At 40.1% G+C, this 26504-nt stretch overlaps 1 protein-coding gene across 2 annotated transcripts in view; it reads left to right on the plus strand.

The window, feature by feature from the left end:
* The window catches only part of cdh8 (cadherin 8), a 149756-nt gene extending 133946 nt beyond the window's left edge, over window positions 1–15810 (plus strand). The window contains exons 9-12 of one of the 2 annotated variants that reach the window (XM_023332724.1): window positions 3345–3466; window positions 5391–5508; window positions 10754–11005; window positions 12144–15810. In XM_023332724.1, coding sequence (XP_023188492.1) covers window positions 3345–3466; window positions 5391–5508; window positions 10754–11005; window positions 12144–12631 — 980 coding nt within the window. In that variant the 3' untranslated portion in view covers window positions 12632–15810. Of the gene's footprint in view, window positions 1–3344; window positions 3467–5390; window positions 5509–10753; window positions 11006–12137 lie in introns of both variants that reach the window. The other variant, XM_023332723.1, reaches the window with a different exon arrangement.
* Window positions 15811–26504: the final 10694 nt, after the last annotated feature.

A 26504-nucleotide genomic window follows, 5' to 3' on the forward strand; every position in this document is an offset into this window, starting at 1 on the left:
CCTAATTCTTTTTTTGCCAAAAGTGATGTTAGCAAAAAAAAAAGAGATGTTTGTGGTAATTAGCAGCTCCACAGAAGCTAATATCTACAGTCTTTCTTACTTCCACTCTTGGGGATACAGCCAATCGGCATTGAGAAAAACGAATGGCCCTCCTGGATTGGCTGCCTACCAAATGCCCGCCAATAGTGTGTGAAGTATTGCGCCTAGAAATTTCAGCTCCGTTAGTTGTATTTTCTTTTAAGTACTTTGGAGAACATGCACACAAACCTACAAATAGGTGAGATTTTCACAAACAGTTTAAAGTTACTGTCAGAAAATCTGTGAATAGGTGAATCTATGAATACTGAACCATGAATAGACGAGGGGTCTACTGTACTTATAGTGCAGGTCATTATGTGAAACCATCCATATGTAAGAGCTAAAGAAATGAAAAAGAAAAAAAAAAGCAGTGATAAAAAGGAGTGTTAAATGTTCCACATATGGCTCTATAGAATGGCAGTATTTCAGGTAGATGCAGGCTGTGTAGTTTTTGTAGAAGTGTTTTTTTAATATACTTAGAACACTTTCTTTTTTCTATGTTAACAATTACTGCTGCTGACGTACAATTTTGGAACCGCTCTTCTAGTTCAAACTTGATTAGGCAGAAAAAAAAACATCCATGATGCCTCCACCTGTGTGTGTTGCCAGTTATAAACCTGCCAAACCGAATCATTTCCAGAGCCATAGGTGGTCTGCCTGTGTACCAAATGATTTCCATTTGATAAGTTTCCTTTGGGGTACCTGTACCTGTGTCTGCATGGCAGACAGAGATGTCATCAGGTTCTGTAATGCTCGGTGATATGATAGTCCTCCCTCGGTGTGATCCGTCTTGGTGACAATAATCTGTTCTATAGACTCTCATCTATGCCCACTGTGACATTTGTACTCCTCTCATGGTGTGTAACTATCAAACCCTGTCAGGTCCTGGTAATGCAGTCTATTGTTACTATGTGAAATTCTCTGCTATAGTGAACTGATGCACCAGCAGCATCCTAATAATACTGTAGGATAAAATATTATAGTAGTAAAATATACCGGCTTTTTTAAACTCAACAGTTTGTTCAAATTCACCCAGTTTAAAAAAATAAAAATAAAAAGAGAGAGAGATGCGCCGAGGTAGTTGGTCGATTTCTGATCTCCGGTTTCTGTAAAGCTTCTAACTGCTGATTCCAATTTCTGCTTAAGAGCTATAATTAAACAGCGCTCGACATCTTTTATCCAGCCTTGCTAAGAGGTCATTAATTTTTTATTTAAGAAGCAGAGACGATGTCTGACTGTGTATGTGAGGGAGCAGTCGCTGTGAGGCAGACGACATGATTCAGAGTTGACATTTGAAACTGTCTTTTAGCGTCTTGAATTTGTGATTAGCCTGATAGCTTTATTCCTCAAAGAGGACACATGTACACTCAAAGATTTCCAAAGCACTGCCAGCTTTTCTAAAGCTCTACTTTCTATAACAGGGAGAAGTTGAAAGGAACAAAAAAAAAAAAAAAATCAAATCAATGTTTAGAGGTTTAGCTTGACTAGCATCTATGGAATTGCGCCCAGGATCAATTAGCTCCTCCATCGAATTAACAAAACATCCCAAGAGTGGGTACAAATAGGTGATGTGTGGCAGATGGTTCTTTTTCACACCAAAAACATCCAAAAAGAAAAAGCAAAGGTGCAACGTGACGCGGACCTGCTAATATCAAGCAGGATGAATAACCAGCTAGACCGCTATGTGGAAAGAAAAACAGTTTCCTTTTAAAAGAAAGCTTTACTGTTTTAAACACCCTACTGGTACTGAAAATAGCTCAATTTGAGTCTTCCTGAAGTAGCAACCTCCACATTAAACAGGGTTGTGGGCTAGCTTAACGTGGTAGCATGATAGCTGTATAAGCTAATGAGACAAAGATAGCATTTTTTAGTTTCTGGTTAGTTTTTCTGGTTAGCAGTTAGAAAACTGCACTGGGCAAGCTAAAAAACATTGGATTCCAGTAACTAGAATGTTTATCAAGGATCTTCAAAATGTTTGTTAGTTTAAATATTGCATTAATTAAAAATAAACATTAGCATACTTATGGCCCATGAGTGGGACTTAAGAACATTAGCTGTGTTTTTGAGGAAGGGAGGAGGGAGGGAGATTTTTTTGCATTGCTCTTTCTATGTACATATACTGTATTATATACTGTATGTGTTGTATTTTACTGAAAATCTAAGATTCTTGAGATTCCAGTGATGTATGCCAACACAGGATATAATCTTAACTGCAGGCAAAGTTAACGCATTTGTGAAAACACTTGGGAAAGCAAAATAACTTCCAACTAATCACTTGAAACCTCATATCATTGACAGAACAGAGCAACGTTGAACAAAAAGGATAGTTTTACATCCACAAGGGTCTACTTAATGTACTCTAATAAAATAGTTTGTCCTCAGCAAGTTTTACATCCATAGTCCAATATAATTTGCCTCTGAAAACCTTCAATATTTCAGTGTCCTTCAGCAAGCTTGTTTTTTTGTCTGTTTTGTTTTGTTTGGGTTTTTTTGTGAGGCTTTTCGTGGTATTTGTAAAAATTGCTGAAACTTTAAATTAAAAAAATCAGCCTGGCAACTATATGTAAGTCAATTGTAATAACTGCTGTGTACAAACATTAATTCAGACAAAAGGGTAAAAAAAAATAAAAAAATAATTGAGCTCAAAAAAGTTTCATTGGCTCCAGTGGGGGAAGTTTTCTTTGGGGGTTAAAGGAATAATTAACTGCTTGAAAAGTTGCCAATTTATTTATTCATCAGTGGATGAATAAATAATAAAATTCACATGGCCTCTTGAACGTGACTGTCAGTTATCAGTGATGAATATTTTCTCTCCAAGCCTCACCTGATTAAATGGCCTTTTCTTGTTTTTTTTCTTCTTCTTCTTCTCCAGACTTGAGTTACAAATGGCTCCTTAATATGCATGATTTTACTCCTCATGTTTTAAACATCATAGTGTACGGAGGATTCTCTAAAAACATTTTAAAATCTGATGCCCGCATGTTTTTTTTTTTTTCTTTACTTTTTTTGCTTTTTGCATTTGCTGAAACGGAGATGAATTGTCTCGTCCTCCGTTCTCCCAGAAGCCGGGAAAAAAAGGACAAACGAAGATAAAGCAAATAACAAACAAATTAAGACCAGGTCGCAGAATGCATGCAGCCGAAATTCGCGCGGATCCTTGTTTGTGTGGAGCCTCTTTTTTTTCCGATTCCTGCTTATTCATTACTACTTTTCCTCTACTCTCTCCCTCTTTTCATCCCATCCATCTGTCTATTGAACCATAATAGGAAACCACAGTCAGATATCAAGAGCAATTGTGGCCATCAGAGTAATGGACATTAACGACAATGCCCCTGAGTTTGCCACTGAATACGAGGCCTATCTGTGCGAAAATGGGAAACCTGGACAGGTAAGGAAAGAAATGACTCATTCATCAAAGCAGCGATCTATCACTTTCTTACTCTCTGTCCTTTTTCCTTTTCTCCCTCTCCTCCCCTGTAATGATTGGGCCCAATGAATTACAGCCTATTTATTTCGCTGGGAAACCACAGAGGTGGGAGTACAGACCTTTTCTCTCTGAAACGGGCCTCCCTCCACACGGCGCGCACCGAGCGAACGGAAAATGAGCGCAGTCAGGATTGATCAGAGGGGATCATAATTCAAGACTGTCTTTCATGTCTGCCTCCAGATGGCACAATGCTTTCCCTAGCCAAAAAAAAAAAAAAAGAAAAAAAAATCCTGGACAAGTACTTAGTATTCTCCTTCTCATCAATCGCCCTCATTCAGGGCAACTGTGTGCGTACAATTGGGAGCTTTATTCAAAGGGGGAAGGGGGGGGGGGGGGGGGGGGAAGGAAGCGGAGAAAAAGAGAAACTGTCCTGCAGGTCCCGAATTTAAATTTCCAATCAATCATCGGGACGGGCAACCTGGGAAAGACCCGTGAGGACAGATTAACAGATAGGTCCAGGAGCCTGAAAGTGTGTCAAGCTGGAAAGGAGCTCACTGATAATACTCATAAACTTCAGGAATAAGCAGTAGGAGTGCAGCGATGCATTCAGCTCACGAGAGACGACAACATCGGGTTCACCGAGTGGGATTTGTGAAATATTTCTGGGGCCGGGGAAAAACCAAAAGCTAATCCCTGTTTTCTGTTTTGCCATGTAGGCTGGCGTATTAAAAAATAAAAATGAATTATGCGGAGGTAAATGTGAGAAAATGTAGGAGGTGTTGTGGAAACGTCACATGATGTCTGGAAACTATGGCTGAGTTTCAGTTCACCATATTGTTGAGCAATTTGACGTTTACAAAATAAATTTGAAAAAGGTTTTGGCGCTATGATGAGGTGGGTTGTTTTTTGTGTTTTGTTTTTTTTGCAAAACTGCAATGGAAACTTTTTTTAGCAACAAACAATTCACCTAATCAACAAGCGGGCGTTGCCACTGGCACAAACCACAAAGAAGATGACAAAAGGAAGTGATTGGAGAATGATGGAGGAGGCATGTTTTTTAATACAAACTTATTCATGTCTGATTTTAGTTGCGTTTCTTATTTAAGCCAAACACCGCAGTTGTGAAATTGTTTTGTCTTTTTTGACATTAGCACGTTCAGGTTTGAGCTGCTCCAGTTCTGAATTGTGCATTTATATTGTGATCAAGGGTGCAAAAAGTTTTTTTATTACTTTTGCTTCACTGTTTAGTTCATGTACATTTTCAACAATGACCTGGTCTTCTTGGAATAAATTTATAGTTTTAGGGAATTTTTTTATACTTTTAATGTCTAACTTTGCAAACATTTCTTTAGTTTTTGGTAGATATTTCTTTTTAAGCTGCATAAGATATTTTTGGGCATCCCTTCATAATCTTCTAATAGTTTTCTTGGATGCTTGGCCCATTCCTCCTGACATAGATGGTCTTTTTTAAAGGTTTTATTGGTTCTAGTGGCCTGTAGTTGATAGTGAATTGAAAGGAAAGGGGGTCCAGCTCTACCCTTTAATATTCTAAGGAACTGATATCAGGTCTTTGTGATGGTCTTTGTCATCCTTATACACCTGGCAAATAGTTTTTCTCACATGTTTGGAAGATATTTTTTGCTTCCAATTTTAATGTCCTTCCTGGTTTCTTAAGATATTGCTACAATACTTCCTCATGATGTTCCTTTTCTTATGATGCCCTATGTTAAACAGTTACAGTATTTGTCTTTTTATATAGTGTAAGTAAGTCCATAATTGGTTCCAATTATGTGATCCAGAGGTAAAGACAGAATGAGCAGGCTGTGGTCTCTAATGGCTTTGCCCTCTCTGCTTTGTGTATCCTCTCGTCTTGTTTTCAACCCAGGTGATTCACACCGTCAGCGCCGTCGACAAAGACGACCCGAGCCAGGGTCACAGATTCGACTACCGCCTGGTCCAAGAGGCGCAGAGCAACCCCAACTTCACCATCAAACACAACCAAGGTGAGGAAAACCAAATCAGTCTCCTGGAAATCAGCTGTTTCCGTGGGAGAACGACCGAAGTGTCTCTGAGTGAACCTCCCGCCTCCCGCCCCCATCTCCCGTCTCCAAGTCTTGTCTCTTGCCCACGGCGTATTAACCGTACCGCAGATGAAATCTGGTGGATCAGTGTAGCTCACAATTAGCAGATGTGAAATTGTTTGGACACCAGCTTCTCGTTCACTCCCCAGTGCATTTTGAGGCAAACTAAATGAGTGGGATCCAAATGGCTTTCCGTGGCAGTCTTGCAGCTCAATGTAGGGTGACATCCTAGGAGCCGTTTCGCGGCAGATGGTGCTACATTTATTTGCTAAATATTCTGATTGCTTTATGTGCCATTTTCTCTCATCTTAATTCCATTCCTCCTTTTTCTGCTTTCGTTTTTTTTTTTTTTTTTCTTCCACTACTGGCTCTGAACAGGCTGTGTTCCAAATGACGTTGTGTAATGTTTCAGCTCGGGGCAAAAAAAAAAACCCTCCTCATATGGTACTAGCCTTCTGTTTGGTTGCAGAAGCTGCAGGCTAACTTACAGCAACCTCTCTCAGATAGTGGAAAGTACATAGAAATCAGGTCATAAAGTGGACTCACTGTCTTCTGTCCGAAATAAAAACCTCTTACTTTGTAATAGGTACTCAGCGGGCAGGAGCATGGCATCAGGGTAATCACAGGAAGCATAAAAATAGCCAGGGAAAAGCATATCACTCTTTTTCTAGCATATCAAGCAGAGACAACTAAAGTGAGGCACAAGCCGAATCCATTTTTCTTGTCATGTGTGCAAATATCCTGAAACAAAGACTTGAGTTCTGCTCCTGCGAATCGGCTGTGAATAAAACAGAAAGGGTCGCAGGTTGTGTTTGAAGTGCAATCATTTCTGATCTTTTATAGTTTCTCACCAATTAATTGTTTGTTTTAGCATTTTATCATGTTTCAATCGCAAACTTCAATATATTCTAATAGTTAGGATTTTATGTGACAGACTAAATCAAAGTAGTGAGCAATTCTGAAGTAGCTTTCGCAAATAAAAGTGTAAGAAGCATTTCTATTCAAGCCCTATTACTCTAATGCTTCTAATTAAATTCCAGTGTAACTAATTCCCCTCAGACCTCACCTAAGTAGTAACTGGAGGTAACATGGTTGTAATTGAAAGTCAGCTGTTTTGGGAAAACCTCAGAAGTTTTGTTAGAGAACAACCTGCATCATAAACTACCTCTCCATGCTCATGGCTCCAACCCAATCTTCCCCAGTCACTCCCAGCCGGATTCGTCTGCATTTCCAGATCCTGAGCGGTTCTCCCACGTCTTTTGGAACCACGTCAGGGATGGTGCTGGCCGGACCTAACGGGGTGTTGAGCGCCAGCGATTCGAGTTGCAGCAAACAGCATTCATTGATTGGATTTACGTCAATAAATACATCCCGTCCGCCATCTTCAATTTCAATTTGTGACAAGATCGTAATAGCTGGCAAGATGGTAAACTACACAAAGATAATTTCATGGTCAGACCTTAAGATCCAAACGTTTTTGTCAATTGTGATGGAAGAGTGCAAACAGCGTCCACTGAATGGGGCAACTCACCATGAATAAATATAAGAGATTTCAGAGAACATGCACACCCAAGGATACAAGCGGCAAGATGACATCCATAGAGCGTTGACCACATGTCCTGGACCGCTCACATGTGTGGAAGACTCACTTCAGACCAATGGAGACTCAACCAGTTTGGCTGGAACTGAACTAGACATTAGCAGGCTAGAGTGAGACATGGAGATGGGTCTATAGAGTCCAAGGAACACAGCAGTTCATGTCAGGGAGAAAGTCATGGGGAGATTTGAAGTAAGACTAGCTTCTGAACCAATGTCTCCATCTATTGCCCAACTAGAAGCCTACCCATACCTGGCTGTCCACCTCAATAGACAGGCCGGAGAAGCAGCAAAGAGACAGTCAGTAACTCTCGAGGAGCTACAGGACAATCAAAACCTGTTGGAGGCTTTAACAATCTTTGCTTTAGAGGACGGCAATGACCCTAACCAGAGCTTTGGAATGGTTTATGACAAATCATTTAGCCCAGTCAAAGCCCAGACCTGAATCCACTGGCAGCATCTGAGGCAAACCTTGAAAAGTGATGTTCACCTACTGCTCTCCATTCAGTCTGACTGAGCTTATAATCTTTTACAACGATTTCCATCTCTAGATCTCGACGCTTACAGAGACATACCCCAAAACAACTCGTAGTTGGGATTGCAGTGAAATGTGATTTAACAAAGTTTTGACTCTGATGTGTTGAATCCAAGGGCACACCACACTTTTATGTTTTTTTATGTGGGGAAACCCCCCCCCCCTGAAAAACATGCGTCATTTTCCTTCCACTTCCACAATTATGCACTATTTTGTGTTGATCCATCACATGAAACCCCATTACAGCTCTCGATCTCTGTGGCTTCCGCTATGACGAGCAACAATTTCAAGGCGCATGAATATTTTTCAAAGCGGTGTAGTCCATAAAAAATGTTTCCCCGTCGCAAACGAAAGAACAGGCGTGCATTAGACCGAACAACAAAACAGCTTCATTCCCCCCCTCTGACTTTTCTAAAGCCACAGTAAATGTGTTGTGTTGCGCTTCAACTCGATGCAGCGCATCAACACACCACACCACACTACACCTGCCACTTGTATATAATATTGTTAATTCCAAACAGAGAAAAGGAGCCCGTTGCACCGTATCCCCCTGCACTCCAGTGGCTATTTCTATCTGAACAGGCAGCTGTGGGAGACACTTGAGTGAAGAGCATCAGGGCCTCTGTCAGCCTCTGTACGTGGCTTTTGTTTGCGATGATGAATCTAATTGTAGGGTTTACACAGTGAAGAGGTTAAGGGTTGTCAGCCAACAGGAAAATGGCTAAGATTCCGACTAGCTGAAAACAAGACGCTGTATGCTCTGAAACGGCGTTCTCTAGTTAAGAACGAACTCAACAACATGCCCTTATAAGAAACAGAAATGGCAAAAAACCCTCAAGAAATAGGCAAGGATGCAAAAAATTCAAATTTATAAGACAAGATAGCCAATTGTTGAGGGTTTTAGATGTATCCCTGTACATTTCAATACACAGTAGTTCTGTAGAGACATTTGCAAGCAGGACTTTAAGACATTCTGTAGTTTAACCAATGGAAGATATAGTATTTTAATTTAAAGCACTAATAGTTCCTGTACCTGTAGTGTTAGCTTTCCTTTAATTGAGCGGTGGAAGCAGCACACTGGGGGACTGGAAGGTACAGCACTCTTTTTCATTTTGAACTGAAAATCAAACTTTTAGAACCAAAAAAACTCTGCATTAAATCAAATGTTATCTCTAAGTGAGTTAATAGTAAAATTTAAAAGGAAAACATCTTTTTTGGAGCGAAAGACAAAAATTTAGTTTTAAATATTTGCTTTTTATTTTATTAGACAGCGGATGATTTTTTTAAATACACAATATCATGAATTTTTGTCCCTTACTTCCTGGATTTATTTACAGTTATACATACTATGAAAATGTGGGTTTTTGCAATTAAACAGGTTCTAAATGAAGCAGAGATTATTATTTTACCTTTAGCATGTAGTAGAAATATGAATTGTTGCATAATTAGTTATAGACTGACCTCTAGTTGACACTAAACTACCCCCGATGTATCTCATTATGTGTAAAATATGCACCAACAGGCAATAGTTGTATACAAACCCATGTTAAATAACTATTTGTTATATTTTAAGTCAAATTTAGATTGCTATTGAGAATATTTCACTTCTTGTTGCTTTAGCATACTTTCGTTTTCACAATTTCATGTAATTTGTATGAATTGACCTCTTGTGAATTAACTGGGACAAAAGTGTAACCCCTTGTGACCTTTAAGCAAAAGGATGGAAGTGCTTCAAAGTCAAAATTAGATTTAAATATAAATCTTTCCCCACTCTCCGTTTTCTTAAATTTGTAATCCAATTAAGTCGTCCTTTTTTTTTTTTTTTTGTTGCATACAATACATCATTGCATGATGTATTGTGTTGGATATTTTTACTTGTACTTTTGTGACAGCACTTTTGCTGTCACGTTGAGCTTTTTATAGCTGAAATCCTAATCTGAACGGAGCTCTGCTTTTAACTCTCAAGGTGCGCCGTGTTCATTTGAACCTAATGTGCTTGGAGAATGAACACCGTTTTCGTGGCCTTTTATGTGAAAGAAGACTGAAAAGCAGCGTTCTTGTCAGTGCATTGTGTTTTGAAGGTAACCTACACAACTCTGTCTGCGGCTGAGCTGACAGGCAGGAGATGCTTTGTTCTATTTTTGCCAACAGTATTTAAGAAAGGCGATGGGGTGACCTGTATACTGGGACATACCCTAACAGTTTACAGGATATAGTTTACCCTTGCCTGCTGTGTGTGGAGTGCGGAGCGATTCAAATGAAGTAGGGCATGCTGGCGCTCACAAAGCAGAGTGTACCACTTAGTGGCAGCACTTGTAAGAAAATAAATCCGAACATATGTTCACATCAATTACAGATTGTGCAAAAGCAAGTGATGCTATCATGAAGCGTTCCGTCTTTGATTGAGTTCTCTGTCAATGCAAAACTTCAATGCAAAACGGCTCTGGGCTTTTTTCCTCTCCTCTACATGACGAGTCCCTGTGATTTCCATCCTCCTTCTTCGGCACGCCCTCGAGCGACGAGGCAAAGGTTAGACTATCAGACATCTTGTAGGTTTTCAATAAGATTGCCAGGAGTGGATTCTTGTGGGAATGCAAGTGCTTGATAATGTGAGCTGGGTAAGAAGTGCCAGCTAATGAGCAGACAGCTTCACAGGAGTGTCATCAAAGAGCAGCTGGCACCTTTCTGGGTCGACATGTGCCACTGTCTCCTCTCTGGCGGCGTCGCCCGCCGCCGTCCCACAGTCGCCGCCGCCGGTTTTCAGAGTGCAGGAGGAGCAGCGAGCTCCGGCGCCGCCTTCCTTCGATTGAACTTCAGACAATTCCTCTAACGAGAAGCGAGAACAAAGAAGAAGAATGGCGCAATAAAATGTGAGACATTCTTAAAAGCCTGGTGATGGTGGATGTGAAATTAGTTTACCCTCACTCGCCACTGATTCTGATCTGAGTGGGATTGGAGTCTGGGATTTTCACACGTCCTTCTCTGAAAATGAATTTTTAAATTTACCCGTTTCCTCTCTCTTTCTCTCTTTGACAGACAATTCAATCAGCGTCGTCGCCAAGCATGATGGCTTCCGGCGACAGAAGCAGGAGATCTACTTCCTGCCGATTGTTGTGTCGGACCAAGGCCATCCGCCGATGAGCAGCACCAACACCTTGACCATCCGGGTCTGTGGGTGCAGCAGAGATTTAGTGGTCCAGTCCTGCAACGTGGAGGCCTACGTCCTTCCCATCGGTCTCAGTATGGGGGCGCTCATCGCCATCTTGGCTTGCATCATACTCTTGCTAGGTGATCTATTTCTGTTTTTATAAAGTGACGTTGATTTACATTTTCGCCATCCCACTGAAATTGAGCTCTCTCCTTTGTCATGTCATAACCACACACTCTGTTCTATTTTAAGGTGTTTCTTTTTAATATTAGTAGTTAAAATTAAAAGAAAATTCAGAAAATTAGGACATGCTTACATACTCAGCCACACATCCTATTATCATCTGGAGTACACCTCTATAAGCTTTGTACATACACAGACTGATGTTTTTCATATTCCTTCTTTGCAAAAAAGCAAATTCAGATTTGATGGACAGCATTTCTTAAAGGGGCAGTATAATTTAAATCATTGTTTTTCTTAGCTCATGAACCATGCATGAAAGAAACATGCATGGTTCTTTCATGCATGTTTGAGAAATTCTTTAGTCTCCGTTGGCAACCATTCGGCTGTGCAAAATGCCTCGGTGGACCTAGCCCCGCCTTTGAGGCTTTTCCAGGCTTCCACCTCACAGAGCAGCCCTACTGCACTCAGCTCCTTCAGACTAGCCAGCAACAATTAGCAAACACCTGGTGGAACTTCACATCAGTGGAGCTCATTATGTGATCTACTTCTCAGTCCAGTTCTGGTAAAAACATTGTTAAAGGGTTAATAGAGAAGCCATGTTGTGATGACTTCCTGAAGGCGGAGTTTCAGAAAGAGCAGGGATTTTTTAAAGAGACAGTCACCTAATTTCAAGGTGTAAAATTATTAAGTGAAATTTATTTTGTCATATTTGATATATATTGCATTTTATAACAACTGAAGTTAACATAGTTCCTTTATTATGCAACAAAATGATTCTGTTCTCTTACACCGCCCCTTTACGGGTTTCAGAGTAAGAGAGGCTGAATACAACTACACGCCATGTTTTTCATCATTTTAATCTTTTTTTTACACTTCACAGTGGGAAAAAAAGTCATTGTGTTGGCCCATCACATAAAATCCCAATAGAATCCATTCATTGAGTTTTATGAATTTCAGAAGACATTGATACTTTACAAGGCTCTGTGTCTTACATGAATATTCAGATTTTGTGTTTGGTAAAGCTTGACCGAGATTTCTTCGTTTCCTTCTTCCGTTCTCTTATTCCATTCCACCTTCTTTTTCGGACAGTAATAGTAGTACTATTTGTGACCTTGAGGAGACACAAGAACGAGCCCCTGATCATCAAGGACGACGAAGACGTGAGGGAGAACATCATCCGCTACGACGACGAAGGCGGCGGCGAGGAGGACACCGAGGCGTTCGACATCGCCACGCTGCAGAACCCAGACGGCATCAACGGCTACCTGCCGCGCAAGGACATCAAGCCGGACCTGCAGTTCATGCCCCGGGCGGGGCAGCACTCGGGCCCGAACGGCGTGGATGTGGACGAGTTCATCAACGTGCGTCTTCACGAAGCCGACAACGACCCGACGGCCCCGCCGTACGACTCCATCCAGATCTACGGGTACGAGGGCCGGGGGTCGGTCGCCGGCTCCCTCAGCTCGCTGGAGACGGCGTCGTCGGACTCGGACCAGAACTATGACTATCTCAGAGAGTGGGGCCCGCGCTTCAGAAGACTCGGGGAGCTCTACTCTGTGGGCGAAAGCGACCGCGAAACCTGACCTTTGGTCTGTTAGGGAAAAAAAGGAAAGAAAAAAAAAAGACCTTTCTAAGTTTTTCTTTTTTTCTTCTTTTTTTTTTGCTTTCGACATATTTGTGTATTAAACGCTAGGGTTTGCTGGCTCATAGAAACGTGTTTCAAAATAAAAATAAAAAACAACAACAACAAAAAAAAAACATTAATAAAGAGCGGCCACCTTTTTGTATTCTTTTTAGAGTGAGGTTTAGCAGTCGTCATCCACTATGTCAAGCGCAATGTACTTGTCGAGCCAAACAATGTCTTTATTAGGAGATTCTTGTGGAGTGTACCTTAGATTCAGTGTGGAGTGTCTAGCAGTATTTCGGGTGTTTGTCATTTGCTGTGACTGCAGGTAGCAGACAAAACCCTGGCATTTCTGGTAGTTACCAAACCGACGGTTGGTTCCGCGAAGATCGACCGACCGGTCACCGTTACCCTGTTCTCCCTGGACACCGAGCTGGACTACAGAAGCTGCAGTGGGACCTTCTGAGTCTCCCAACGGCCCCCTACCAGAGAGATGAAGGGGCTGACAAATGAAAAAGCAATACCTGGACTACATAACAATGATGAATGTATATGTGGTTTGGAAATCAAGCAAAAGGACTAACAAAGGATTGGCTTTAAGGTGAAATTGTCATAATTTGATATGTTCTCCGGTGACTACATTTCTAGACTATCCGAAAGCCCCGGGAGGCTCGCTTTATACAACTCTTTGTATTTACATGCTACAGGTGTGGGTCGCAAGTGTTACTAGCCTATAAAAGACTGACATAAAGACAAAAAACAGAAATGTAGAAACTTTTGAGGCCTTCTTTTTACAGAAGCAACATTAAATACAATTGTAATCTACTGTTTTTTGACAAGAGACTTGTTGATTCTTCATTCCTGTTCTATCGGTTTTTGTATATCTGTTCTTAAGTCTTCATTTCTCCCCTTCTCCCCCCTGTGCTATTTGAAATGAGTGTGTTTAGATGATTTCACATACATTTTTTTGTTTTTCCGAAACACTTGATCACAGTTTAATAGCAGCCAAATCATATCGTGAATTCTTGCAGGTGATGATTAGGCATGGGCTTTTTAACAAATGTTCTGTAGCTTGAAAGTCTATTGGATCTGAAGGTTTCCTTTGACTGTGCGGAGCATTGAGTAATGCAATGCTGCCTCTTTCCCACATTTCAACATGTGCTGCCCGTCAGCTGGCTGAAAGACCTTCGTCTCCTTTGATGCATTGAACACATCAATGTTTTTCCTCTGTACTTTTATTCTGGTAGGCCTACTGACGTGAAATTCAGACCAGATGTCAGTAACAACATCCACACACTTAATCCATGAATTTAATTGTACAATATCACGACATGACAGAGGAGAAGTTAACCATGAAAAAGCTGCAAAAAGACACAAATCCAGGAAATTATATCAAATCTGTTAGCACTTAATAGCAAATCGATATAAACTGTTTGTAGCGCAAATTTATGGCTTTTCTAAAGGTCTCCTACTGCCCTGTTGCCAAAGATCAAAATGGCTAAAATACTAGCCCCTTATTTTATGTTTTACTGCTTTACTTTGTACAGAAGGTCTGGACACTCGACTATTGAGAAACGACTGGTTTCAATTGCCAGGCTAAGACTAACCTATGCTATTAGTACAAAACATGCTAATGGCATTGGTTACAGATATATTTCTAAGGATATAAATGCTCCTCCAAGTAGCATTGTGGCAATAATGCAACAGTGTAAGGAACAGTAAATACAGAACCATAAATCAGCCTCAACCTGGTGCTCTTGGCTATATTTATTATGGAGGAATGGGAAAAAAACAATCAGGAAAGAGAACTGAAACCGCCATGTTTTGTGTAAGAAAAACCTGTTGAAAGTCACTTCAAACGTTTGCCACAGGACAACTGATGAAGTAAATGAAGAATATAGCCTTAGTATTTTGAGACCAACTTCATAATCTGTGGATGTCTTTGCACAGTCCGCGTTTTGGAAAAGAAATGGGTCCTGTACAAATCCTAAACAAAACCAAACCAACAGTGAAGTCTGGAGGTGGGAACGCCGCCTTCGTTTAGCATATGGCATTGTCGGAAGTCAAATATTTAATGGGAGGCTCAACAGAGAAATGTGCCAGAAAGTGAAGATGAAATGAGAGTGGATTTTTAAACAACATATGGCCAAAGAAGCTGAATTAGTTTTAGAGAAACTGCAAGAATCACCTAGTCAATCATTCAACTTGAATCCCTTTAGAGATATAATGAAACATCCAAGCGAATGCATGAGGATGCATTCGCTTGAAAGTTGAAAATGGTCTGTGTGAAAGTAAGGGTCAAAATGACACCTGAGCAACACATGCAGCTAGTTTTGCCATAAAAGAAACATCATAAAGCTTTCATTACCAAAATATACTTTTCCATCCAATCCAAACACATGACTGGTAGGTTAATTGGTCTTACTAAATTCTTCTAAGGTATCCGTGTGTGTGTGTGTGTGTGTGTGTGTCTACACTGGCCTGTGATGGACTGGCAACCTGTTCCTGGTTTTCTTTAGCCTCTCGCCCAACTGCAACTGGAGTTGGACAATGGATGGATGAATGTTCATCCATCGTATTCACCTTCTTCTGCCTATCAATGATGCTTTCTTTGTTGCCCACGACTGATGAAACTTTAATGTCAGTAGTTCCATTAGATTTACTGAGTTAAGATGTTGATGTGTTCTTATTGTTCCCACTCTCATACAGCAAAACATGTCTAGTGCTATACAATGAAACCATCAGTATTTTACTCAAAGTTATCGTATCGAGATTCTCATACCGGCCCATGCCTAGTGATGACACAGACTAGATGTAAACAGGCACACTGGAGCTTTAAGGTTGCTCAAACAAAACAGAGGAACTTACTGATAGTGATTAATAATAGTAAGATGGTACTAAGACATTTCTGACATATGCTGATTGAGAATAAAATGCAACCCAAGCCGCGTCCAAGGGTACAACAAGTGAGCCTCTGAGCACAACAGTCCAATTAGGACCCAGGAGTGTGACTTTCTTCAATCATCAAACCTCATTTAGCAAATGCAGATCACATTAGCCCAAGAAAAATTAAAACACTGATTGAGATTATGTGCATATTGTGCTCACACTGTATGATACCAATTAAAAAAAAAAAAAGTCTTGTTCTGTACATAGAGTTACTGCTAACGTCATTAGCTTTCGATGAGGTGGTAGGTTTTGTCTCTGCACGTTAGCTCTTGCACATAATGACAATTTCAATGGCACTGCAGCTGCGTGCATACTCAGTTTGTACTGATACAGTATTCTGGCAGTTCTTAGTAGACGAAACAATATATATGGGATAGTTCTACATGCAGATCATATTTTCTACTGTGCTTTAATGCTTATAAATGTGTATGTTCAATTATTTACTCCCTGTACTGTAATCTAAGACACCCTGTATTGTTTCCTACTTTGTGAAATATATTTTTATAAATATTGCTGAATGTGTTGGATTCTTCATCTTTTTTTTATCGCCCTTCAGTTTCTGTTAATGGTCACCAATAATGAGCAGTCATCACGGTGAGTCTTGACAACTTCATGACTGTTGAACAAAGTCGGCATGCCTGGACTGATTGAATCTTGAGAGTCTCCACTCTGATCCGACGTGATAGGATAGTATGTAATTACCACTTCATCATGCCAGCTGTTAGTGGGTAGGAAAGTGAACATATTGCTGCTCTGTTTTGAGCTACTGTGGCTCAGATTGCTTAGGAATCCAATGCTAGTTTTGATCAAATGAATTCAGATACACAGTATACCGTGGTTTGTTGCATATGGGGGTGTATAACCTTAAAAAAGTCATCTTACAAATGCAGTGATAGGTACACCTCCTCTAATCCGCTAACAGCAAAGCTAATTTTTTGGTTAGCGCTTTAGATAACTTTGAATACGTTTAACATACTTAGGTTTGCCTATATTCATTTTTCTAGATAAATTCTAAAGCGATAATTTTCTTAAATAATTTTGTAAATTTTCAGTTGAGTAAAGTTGGACCAACTGTTAAAAATGTTCCAAGTAATTAGACTTTATATTTATTCTCTTATTTTGAAGTGAGTGAAAACAGTTTATGCAGCACTTCTGCTTCCTGTCTCATTATCTTTTTTGATTATTCCACTCAGAATGTATCTGAAACCAGAAACAGAGAAAAAAAAATAAAACACAGACAGAAGAGAACAAGTTATAAACTTAAATACAATATCTAAGGGCATCATAATGTCAAAATAGACATTATGTCTATTTTTAAATAATGTCAAGGGTTGTACTCTTTCAAAGGTAGGTACAATTTGAATTGAAGTTAGCACTTTAGCATTAGCCTCTGCTAAATACCGTGTTGGTGGGACAAATGTTTCTGATAATTGCTTTAGGGTTAGCACAGCTAACTTTAATTAGCAGTGTCCACCGTTGGGAGCGTGATTATCAGAGCTGTACCACAGAGCAACGGAAGAAGGTGGCCTGGTGTGATTACATTTTACAACACATGGCTGGACGGGTGCAGGTGCACTCTGTACCTGGAAAACATATGGCACAAGTATCCACTGTGGGAACAAGGTGGGCTGGCAGTGGCAATGTTATGTTTTTGCCTGGGAAAACTCTTGGGTCCTGAGATCCATTTGGATGTTACTTTTTCATACACCAGCTACCTAAGCACTGCTGCAGATCATGAACACATTTTAATAGAGCCAGTGGTAGCTGGGGTTTATTTCTGTAAGGTGACGTTTAACAGCAATTTTGAGAAGTTGACTTGGCCTCCAAATTCTCCACAAATCAATTTAGTTGAATATCTGTTAGTTTGACAAAATACGCCCCACTTCACAAGATTAAGGACTTAAAAAGAATCTCCTCTGTATAGCCTGGCTGGCATATGCAAAAAAATACACCTTAGAATTGGGCCCACTGGACTGAATAGCTCGGAAGGGAAAATGTGTTTGTGGAGAAGATGAGTGATATGAAAATGAAATTGGACACTGTTGATTTATTGCAGAAAGATTTGTGAAATAGAGGATATCAGGCTATGTTTTACTTTTATAAAACAGTGTAAGTTGTATAAAAGAATTTAATTTAAAATTTTTGTGGGGTTTTTGTCATGTGATCCAATCTCCTTACCAGTTGGTGGCGGTAATGCTTCCTTCAGTTGTTTGCCAACCGCCAATATGACAAAGAAGAAGAAGAGGCACGTCGCACCTTTAGGGATCTAGCAAACAGATTAGGGCGGCTTTGGGAAAAAAGTAGGACTAAGTATTAGGTAGTTTGTCATAGTTTACCAATTTAATTTGCTGTACAATTTGTTTGAACTATAAAGGCAAAGGCCTTTAAAATGCTAGTATTCCCTTCCACCTAGCCCAGGAGTGTCAAACTCCAGTCCTCAAGGGCCGGCATCCTGCAAAGTTTAGATGTACCTCTGCTGCACCACCTGAATAGAATAATTAGATCATTAGCAAGGCTCTGGAGAACTGATCTACACAAGGAGGAGGTCATTAAGCCATTTCATTCCAGTGTTTTGTATCTGTGGCACATCTAAAAACTGCAGGACTGCGGCCCTGGAGGCCTGGAGTTTGAGACCTGTGACCTAACCGGCATACTGTAAGATTAATAGCAGGAGACACAACAGAGGCTATCATTGATTAATGTGATCTGTAAATGTAACAGTGGCAAACAATCAAACGAGATATTGTGATTGAGTCCACAACTTTTTAATTTAATAATTGTAACTCAGTTAGCTGTATCGCTACACAGCCGTTAGAAAATAAAGCACACAAACATCCGTTCCACAACCGTCATCACCTAGCAACAGCGGAGTGATGTTGACCCTCCGCAACCACGTCAACAACTGCGACACAACTAGTAAATAGCACACACACACAAAAACACAAGACAGTATTAATTTACCTCCACTATTCTATCAAAGTGGCCTGTGTGCCACATAAACTCTCTGGTGTGCAAAAGCATTTTTAGAGTCTGTGGGAAAAAACAAAAGCAGTTGCATTAGACTCCATGTATGTTGCCTGTCCACTGCTTTAACAGATTCGGTCAAGTTTAGATTTCTAACCAACTTTAAATCTGTAACAGGTTATCTGCTCTAATGCTAATCTGCATTTCAAAAGCATCAAGACTTTTCATTGGGAACCCTGGAGGAAAGAAAGCGGCACGTAAGCTCTCAACGTTTCTTTTCCTTGTTCCGGCACCTTCTCATTTGAAGCTGAGGTTTTCAAGCCTATGTTTTATTTTGCTTTATTGAAGTTGTTTACTTGCTCTGAAAACTTGCTGTATCAAGGATTTGCTTTATCTGTTAATTGAAAAGATACAGTAAATTAAAAACTACTAAAAGAAAGCAGCTTTGAACACAGCTTGACTGAAAGTTGTTTGGCTATGTCAGCCTAAACTGCCGGCTGTGGGGAGGTGGTTTGTAGCACTGCTGGTTTACAGCAAGAAGGTCCTGGGTTCAAATCCCAATTGGGGTTTTTTCACCTCTACCTATGTGGGTTTTCTCTGGGTAATCTGGTTTTCTTCCTGCCTTCCAAAAACATGTCCGTTAGGTCTACTGGTGACATTAAATTGCCAGAATTGTTCAAGATAAATTAGGGTCACACTGATGAGGAAGCGCAGCAAATTTAATGACTATTCTAGGGACTTTTTGTCACCACTAAAAGATAGTTTCATTTGTTTACTGTACTCACTGCCTGTACTGCAGCAGGAGACTGAGGTTCTCACAGGCCCTGGTGCTCTAAGGACACTGGCTCCTTAACATTTCACACTTTCTTCATTTTGTCTTTGAGCCCTTACTGCATCTGTAACCTTCTCGTGTTACTTGATGTTTCAGTTGCTTAAGATATCACTGCCTTTTTCTGTCCCACAAAATTTTAGTACAGTCAACGTGGACCGTCCATGTGACGGATCCCACCAAACCTTTGAGAGTTCAAGCCTACGCAGCCATTTAATAATGGCGTTACACTTTGCCTGCCACCATTTTAGCGCTTCCCATCATGCTCTGGCTGTGCCTTGGAACTGCTTGTACTTAGACTGCCGTAATTAGCGTTGCGGCGCTGGCCCTCAATGGAGCCTTCTCTAATTGTTGGCGGGATTTCTAAAATCAGCCATTTTTTCCTTCTGATTATGTCGCATGCCATGCAGTGGCTTAACCTTCCATGGTGATCTTTTTTCCCTTCTTCTTCTTCTTCTTCTTCCACATTGTTGCCTGAGGCATTCAAACTGAATTTCATTGTTAGGGCCCATTACCCTGATACATACCAGGATCTTTGCAATTTTATTCTTTCTATTGGTTCTGACAATATCTACTCGTTGACTCCCTACTTTTGCTTTACTTTTGGTTTACTCAGTGGAAAGACTGGTGGACTTGCAATGTGAAAGTTGTCTGTTCAATACTATTTTCTTCCTGCCACATGTTGATATTCCTCTGGTCAAGGCATTTAACCACCGATTGCCTACCAATCTACGTATCGGTTTGTGAGGTCATTGAGAGCTTCGAGTAGACTAAAAAGTAAATAAATTCAATCTAATTATCACCCATCATTTTCAGAATATTTAATCTATCCTTCATTTATTCCACTTCTATTTATTTTAGGATCACTCTTGCCTCGATACGAGTGGGTTCCATCCAGAGGTCGCGTTAACGGAATATTTTCCGTATTTGACCGGTTATTTTTTTAAACGACGGGAAAATTTGAAGCCCGTCTGTCATTTGACAGGTTATAATTCAAACCCTTGACTGGTGCACATGGGCTTTGGAGCGTCCGGTCCAGAATCGCCTTCCAAACTTTTGGTTAAAATGGCTCGTTTAATTCCAGTCTCCAGTACATACAGAACAGAGAAAAATAAAGAGTTTTCAACATTGTGTTAATCCATTTATAGTCTAAACAGAGGAGCCCGCACTTTATTTTGAGGAAATAAATAAAGGTGCGTCAGTTAGCTATGCGCAGTCCGCTGCACAACCAATGAGGACGCGGCTTTGCCGCTGCAAAGCATTAAACTGAACTCATCCTGTGGTTTTAACAAATGGAGCTGGAAGACGTGACCCTCCTGCGCCCAGAAGGAGAGCAGCGTTCTGGAAGAGCGCAGCAGATGTAACATCTGTCTGTTTCGGGGAATCGGAATCACGCGAAAAAAAAAGATCCCCGTAAAAGCGCAGCGTCCGCAGAGTTCAAAATATCGGTTTGGATCAGACGGATCCAACTGACCGATGAACCAGCGCAGATTTCTCTGCAGCTGCGACCAGGAAGAATTTGTGAGGTTGTGCGTTCAGACCGCAGCAGGTGAAGTGCTGGTAATTTAAGTGGACTCATTTCATTTCATTTATTATAAGTTATTGGGGCCACAGTCAGTGTTTGTGTCACTACGGAGAAAATGTTAGACGAGTTCATCTGCTTTATGTGAGCTAGAGTCTGGATTCACGGTTCAACTAGGTTAATATTAACTAAACCGGTTAAAAATGCAGCTGAATAGCCTAATGTTAATATGATTATAATTTGACGGGTAAAAATAGAACATGACCAATTTTTTTTAATGCTGTCAGTCAAAATGACGGAGAATAAAAAAATCTAGCGCCACCTCTGGTTCCAACTTTCCTTGACTGGACGGATGTATTTATTGAAAGGCCAACTCTTTAGCACCGGTCACTCTCTGCTCGTTCTCGGTTGTGGTCGTCGTCTTTTCTTTGCTCTTCCTGGCTACCATTGGCCCTGAGAATATTAGGTTATTTTTGAAATCTTCAGAACATCTGCAGTGGAAACTCAGAACGTTCATCCGGCCTCCCCTGGAAAGTACTAGGATGTTTTTTTGTTGTTGTTTTTTTTTTTCTCTGCCTTTTTAAACTATTTCCATTTTTCTTTCGGCACAGTCTCACTTTTGTCAGTCTTGATAAAGATTAGTATCCTTTAACTTCTTCTCATCTTGAGGAGTTTTACAAATAAAAGCTCGGTGTTGTACTAATTACTGAAAGTCTTCAAACGGGTTTTAATCCATGCAGGAGTCTTTGATCGTAGTACGCTCACACAACTATATGTATAGTTAACACTGGTTGCAAATAAAGGAACGCAGAAGTTATTAAATCGATTTAATGCTAAAAATGAAGTCTTATCATTAGATTCCACATTGCAGCAGACGTTGTCCTCTTCTTTCCCAAGACTTGCTAAAACACGAGCCAAGGTGGCATTCAAGATGCCTTTGCCCTCTGGCACTGGAGGTAAAGTCAAACCCGGAGGCTATTATCTTCATACACCTGGTACGTTAGTCAGAAATCAGCCATGAAACACATTTTACCAACTAATCTCTAGCTAAATGATAGCTCAAATTGTTTTTTGGAAATGTGCAGCCCTGGCAGGTCAGTTCTCTCATTTGTAGTCAATCTTCATGCACTCCCACTGCTGCGTATGGCTGCGGGTCTGACAGGGGTTGCGAAACTAAACAGTAAATCAAATTACCTACACACTTTTGTCACGTAATGGAAATGTCCCTTGGGTGACAACCTTGTGCTCGTTGTTCCCGGCTGATATGTGCCAGATTTTTTATAGCGGGCCTGTGGCTCCGGCTCGTGCGGCGCAGCAACTATAATTACTGTTGCCTCCCAGAGATGCCCTCAATTACAAACAAACTTTGGTGAATGCAAATTAAGAAAGCTGTTCTGCGTTCCGAATTTAGAGCTGCAATGTTCCTCCGTGTCTACCTCTTCTCTTGTGTGTGTCTCTTAGTACCACTGGACCATTTAAGGGTTAGATTATCTCCAAATGCCAAGAGATAAAAACTAAATTGTAAGAATTTGCTAGCTCCTCTCTTAGACTCTCAGTCTTAGCTGTTAGAATTTAGGTTGTAAAACTTCCTGACTTTACAATCCCACAAGTCTTGTCTTAAGTCTTAAGTTGAGTAATTACGAAAAGCAGTTTTTAAATGTTTTTTTTTTTTAAATGGACTAAAAGTAAGGTAAAAGTACAGTAAGTAAGTAAATGTAAGAACCAGGCTTTTTGTTAAAAAGTAAATTACTAGTCCATCAAATGCTTCTGTCAAACATTTATAATATTAGACAATGATTCAAACAGAGTTATTATTCAACCATACTAGTAGTTTTCCAAGTGTGAACAGCTTCTTTAACATTATGTTTGGACAATAGGAGTGCTGTGGATAATTTGTCTTACTGCATAACTTGAGGCATAAGGTGACTAACTGATGACCGGATATTCTTTTTTGAGGTTTTGGTGTCAGAAAGCAGAATTAGTGATTTCATCAATTAGGTCAAGTTATCCAAATCCTGAAGAAGCAGATCAGCAAAAATCACCACACAACCACCAAGTCAATTTGATGACTTGTTTTCTGAAAAAATTGTTGCCTTTAAATCAGAAGTACTAAGACGCACACTTGGTCCACTTTTGTCTCGTCAGACCTCGGAATATTTTCCCAGAAGTCTTTGGAATCATCAAGATGAGTTTTTGGTAAATGTAAGACAGGCCTTTATGTTCTCCGAGGTCAGCTGTGGTTTTCACCTTGAAGCTCTCGTTGATGTCGTTCTTCTTGTTGAACACTGACTTTACCTGCTGCAAGAAGGGCCTGCAGTGCATCAGACGTTTTGGCTTCTTTGTGGCCTCCTAGATGAGCTGATGCCCTTCTGGAGTAATTTTGTAGGCAAGCTTCGACTAGTAAGCTCTCTTGTCTTCTCCATTTGTCATTAATGGATTGCAAATAGCTTTGGAACCCTTTAAAGATTGATGATGTGTTCATGGATTTCTTTACAACATGATGTGTTGGTGTTTTAAATCTTTCATCCTACTGCCTGTTGTATGACCGGTTTGCATGTAAGTGATTTTGTATGTCTGGCAGCAATCAGAACTTGGTGTGGCCAATAAAACGAGACTAAAAATTACTTGTACATCTTCAGTTTTAGTTTTTGCCAAATAGCCCGTAACACCTCTCAACCCAAAATTGGGTGTTGCCACAGTCAGTACAAAAGAAAAAGTTTTATCTTTTTTTTTGTAACTGTCTCTTTAAATATAAATGATGTGTAAATGTAGGTAGGAACAACCTTCATTATGGCATAGGCTCAATAGGTTCTGCTTAATTTAGTGGAAGGGACATTTTCAAACAAAACTTGAAGATCTCAGTCTGACGAAACCATCAGAGTCGGCCAGAAGGTAGCATTGGGCAGCTGTTACGTCCAACAAGGTCACAGCATATTTGAGGACACATAGGCAAAACTGAGGGTTCAAAAAATTATTTTATTTTAAATCTCTATTGAACTTTTCTTTTGGTTCAGCTGCTTTACTTCTCTGTGGAGGAAAGAGAGAGAATTAAACGTCCTCAGTTCCCCGTGTCCCAAAACAAAGAAAGGGACAAACAAAAATCCCCAGAAGTATTAACAGAAAGGTGGACCTGGTGAGCCGATCAAAAAGAACAAAACGGTACGGCAGGAGGCCAACCCTATACAGGGCCGTGGAAGCCCCTACTAGTACCGGACTATGGCAAACAGGAATCTACTGCAAAAGAAAGAATCGAAAACAGGACAACTGGTCCCACCAGGCCAAAATCACAACGATAAACGGCAAACAAACAAAGGCTAACAAAAATATCGCATGGCAGGCTGGAGACGTCAGCTGCGGCCGACAGCCTACTGGGGGACATGAGCGCACCGCGTCAGGACGCATCCTAGGTGGTGGTGGAGCGAGCAGAAGGGCCAACTCCAAACATGTCGAAATCCAGCCTATTTATAGGCAGTCCAATAGTACCACAAATTAACAAGATCAATTACATTACAAAAAGGAATTATACAAACACCAAAGTATATTAAACAAAAGTCACTCAACTAAAGTCGGTACAAAACAATCTAGAAAGGCAAAAATAATTATAATGTGCCGGAAGCACGTAACAGTAAAATTGAGAAACACTGAGTAGCATTGATTAGCATTGGGTAGCATTGATTAGCATTGGGTAGCTTGAGTCAACTTTGTTTTTGCAGAGATCAACAACTGATGTGGAATATTCTGTGGATGAGACAACTGTTAGCCATGTTCTCCCCAAATGTGTCTTTTGGTTGAGTGACAGGCAGCATCATTTAAAGTTTACTAGACATAAACGAGGGGAGATGGTGAACATGGAAGAAGTTCCTGACCTGCACTCACTGCAGTGTATGAAGAACTGCTAACCCTGCACCACACAACCACCACCAAGTCAATTTGATGACTTCTTTTCTGAAATATTGTATATAATTTGGCTGCATGCCAGATTATATTGTTATAATGTTTAATTTAGCAAGCAGTTAAATTAAACAAAACTCTTGGTATTGATGATACATTTTTAGACAAACTGATGGGAGAGAGAGGATGCAATTGACAGAAGGAGAATACATCAGCACCCCACATAGACAGCGCCGCTCATAAAAGATAATCAGTAAGATGTTAATCAAATAAATATTTCGCCGTTGCTTTTACCATCTATTCCGCGGTTCTTAATATGTCACACTAACCATGGAACCTGGAGATGTATCAGGTTAATTAAGATTGAGCTTTTTACAAAGAATAGGCAAAAAATAAAATAAAAAAAAAACGTTGATGTCCAAACCTAAAAAACTAGCTTAAAGGAAAAGCCACAAAAAAAAAAAAAAAGCCGTTCATTAGGTGTGTAATCTTATTTAGCAGCCCCAGGTATTTTTAGGCTCTTTGAATCCCTGCAAGTTGCTATTTCAGAATTTAGTAATGAGGTTGATGAACTATATTTTTATAATGTAATTCACAGCCCTGCTCAGAGATGCTTTGTACTTTTTCATTAGCCCAAAGCGCCCATACATTTAAGAGGAAGATGTACGCGGTTTCTCTTTGACAAATGAATTCTTCACCTTTCCTGCGGTAACAACGTCCCAATGGAATTAACAAATAAACCAATTTCTTTTATTATATGAATCTATCACCTAATTACGATTGAACTTATTCAGACAGGATAACCTTAACTTTTTAATTATATTCCATCAAACAGTGTTTACATGTTTAATTTAGTCGACTTTGATCTCCTGAAGTTGCTGCACAAAATTCTCCACAACATCATTACAAAAGAAAATGAAAGCAAACAGCATGCAGGTGCATATAGTGAAATATGTGGATTTTTTTTTTTTTAAAGCAAAATTCAAATACATATCCAGCAAGATTAAAGGCAGGCAGTGTTGATGTTTATTTTAGGCAAGGGCAGAGGATTTTGCGGGGGCCACTAAAAGTTCAGAGCAGGGAAAGAAATCAAACTAATGGTCTAACCAATCTTGTGTTTTCTCCATTGGTTGCTGAACCATCAAACCACATAAACACCATGTGGTCTCCGCTGCTTTTCTAATTCATTCTGTTAGCTGTTTTTTTGTGTTGACAGGAAGAACTGCAGGACCAACGCTAATTCAGCAAACTTTGACATCCAGTGAAGCCAAAACTCTTTTTTTTTCCCCCCTCTGCTTTTGCTTGACCCACGGTTGCCTGTAAATACAGCCACAAAACAACCGTTTTCTTTCTCCACAGTTATCGTTAAGCTTTCATCGTTAAGCTTTCTCGCTGAATCTCAACAATGCCAAAAAACACAATCCATACTGCTTTGTTTTGTTTGCCAGCATCCTTACCTGCAGTGTAGGTGGATATTATATACACAGAGACATGAGCAAGACAATCTTAGAGTATTGTGTTCAAAATGTTAAAAAAAAATATTCAGTACCTTTCAAGATCATTGAAGCTTCTTAAACTTTTTCACATTTTTGCTCCATTACTGCCACAACCTGCAGCGAATTTTCTTGGAAATTTGCTCTAATGGCACAAAATACAGCATAATTGTGTTGTGGAGAT

The sequence above is a fragment of the Xiphophorus maculatus genome, chromosome 4 (assembly GCF_002775205.1).
Source record: "Xiphophorus maculatus strain JP 163 A chromosome 4, X_maculatus-5.0-male, whole genome shotgun sequence".
Classification (NCBI taxonomy): Eukaryota; Metazoa; Chordata; class Actinopteri; order Cyprinodontiformes; family Poeciliidae; genus Xiphophorus; species Xiphophorus maculatus.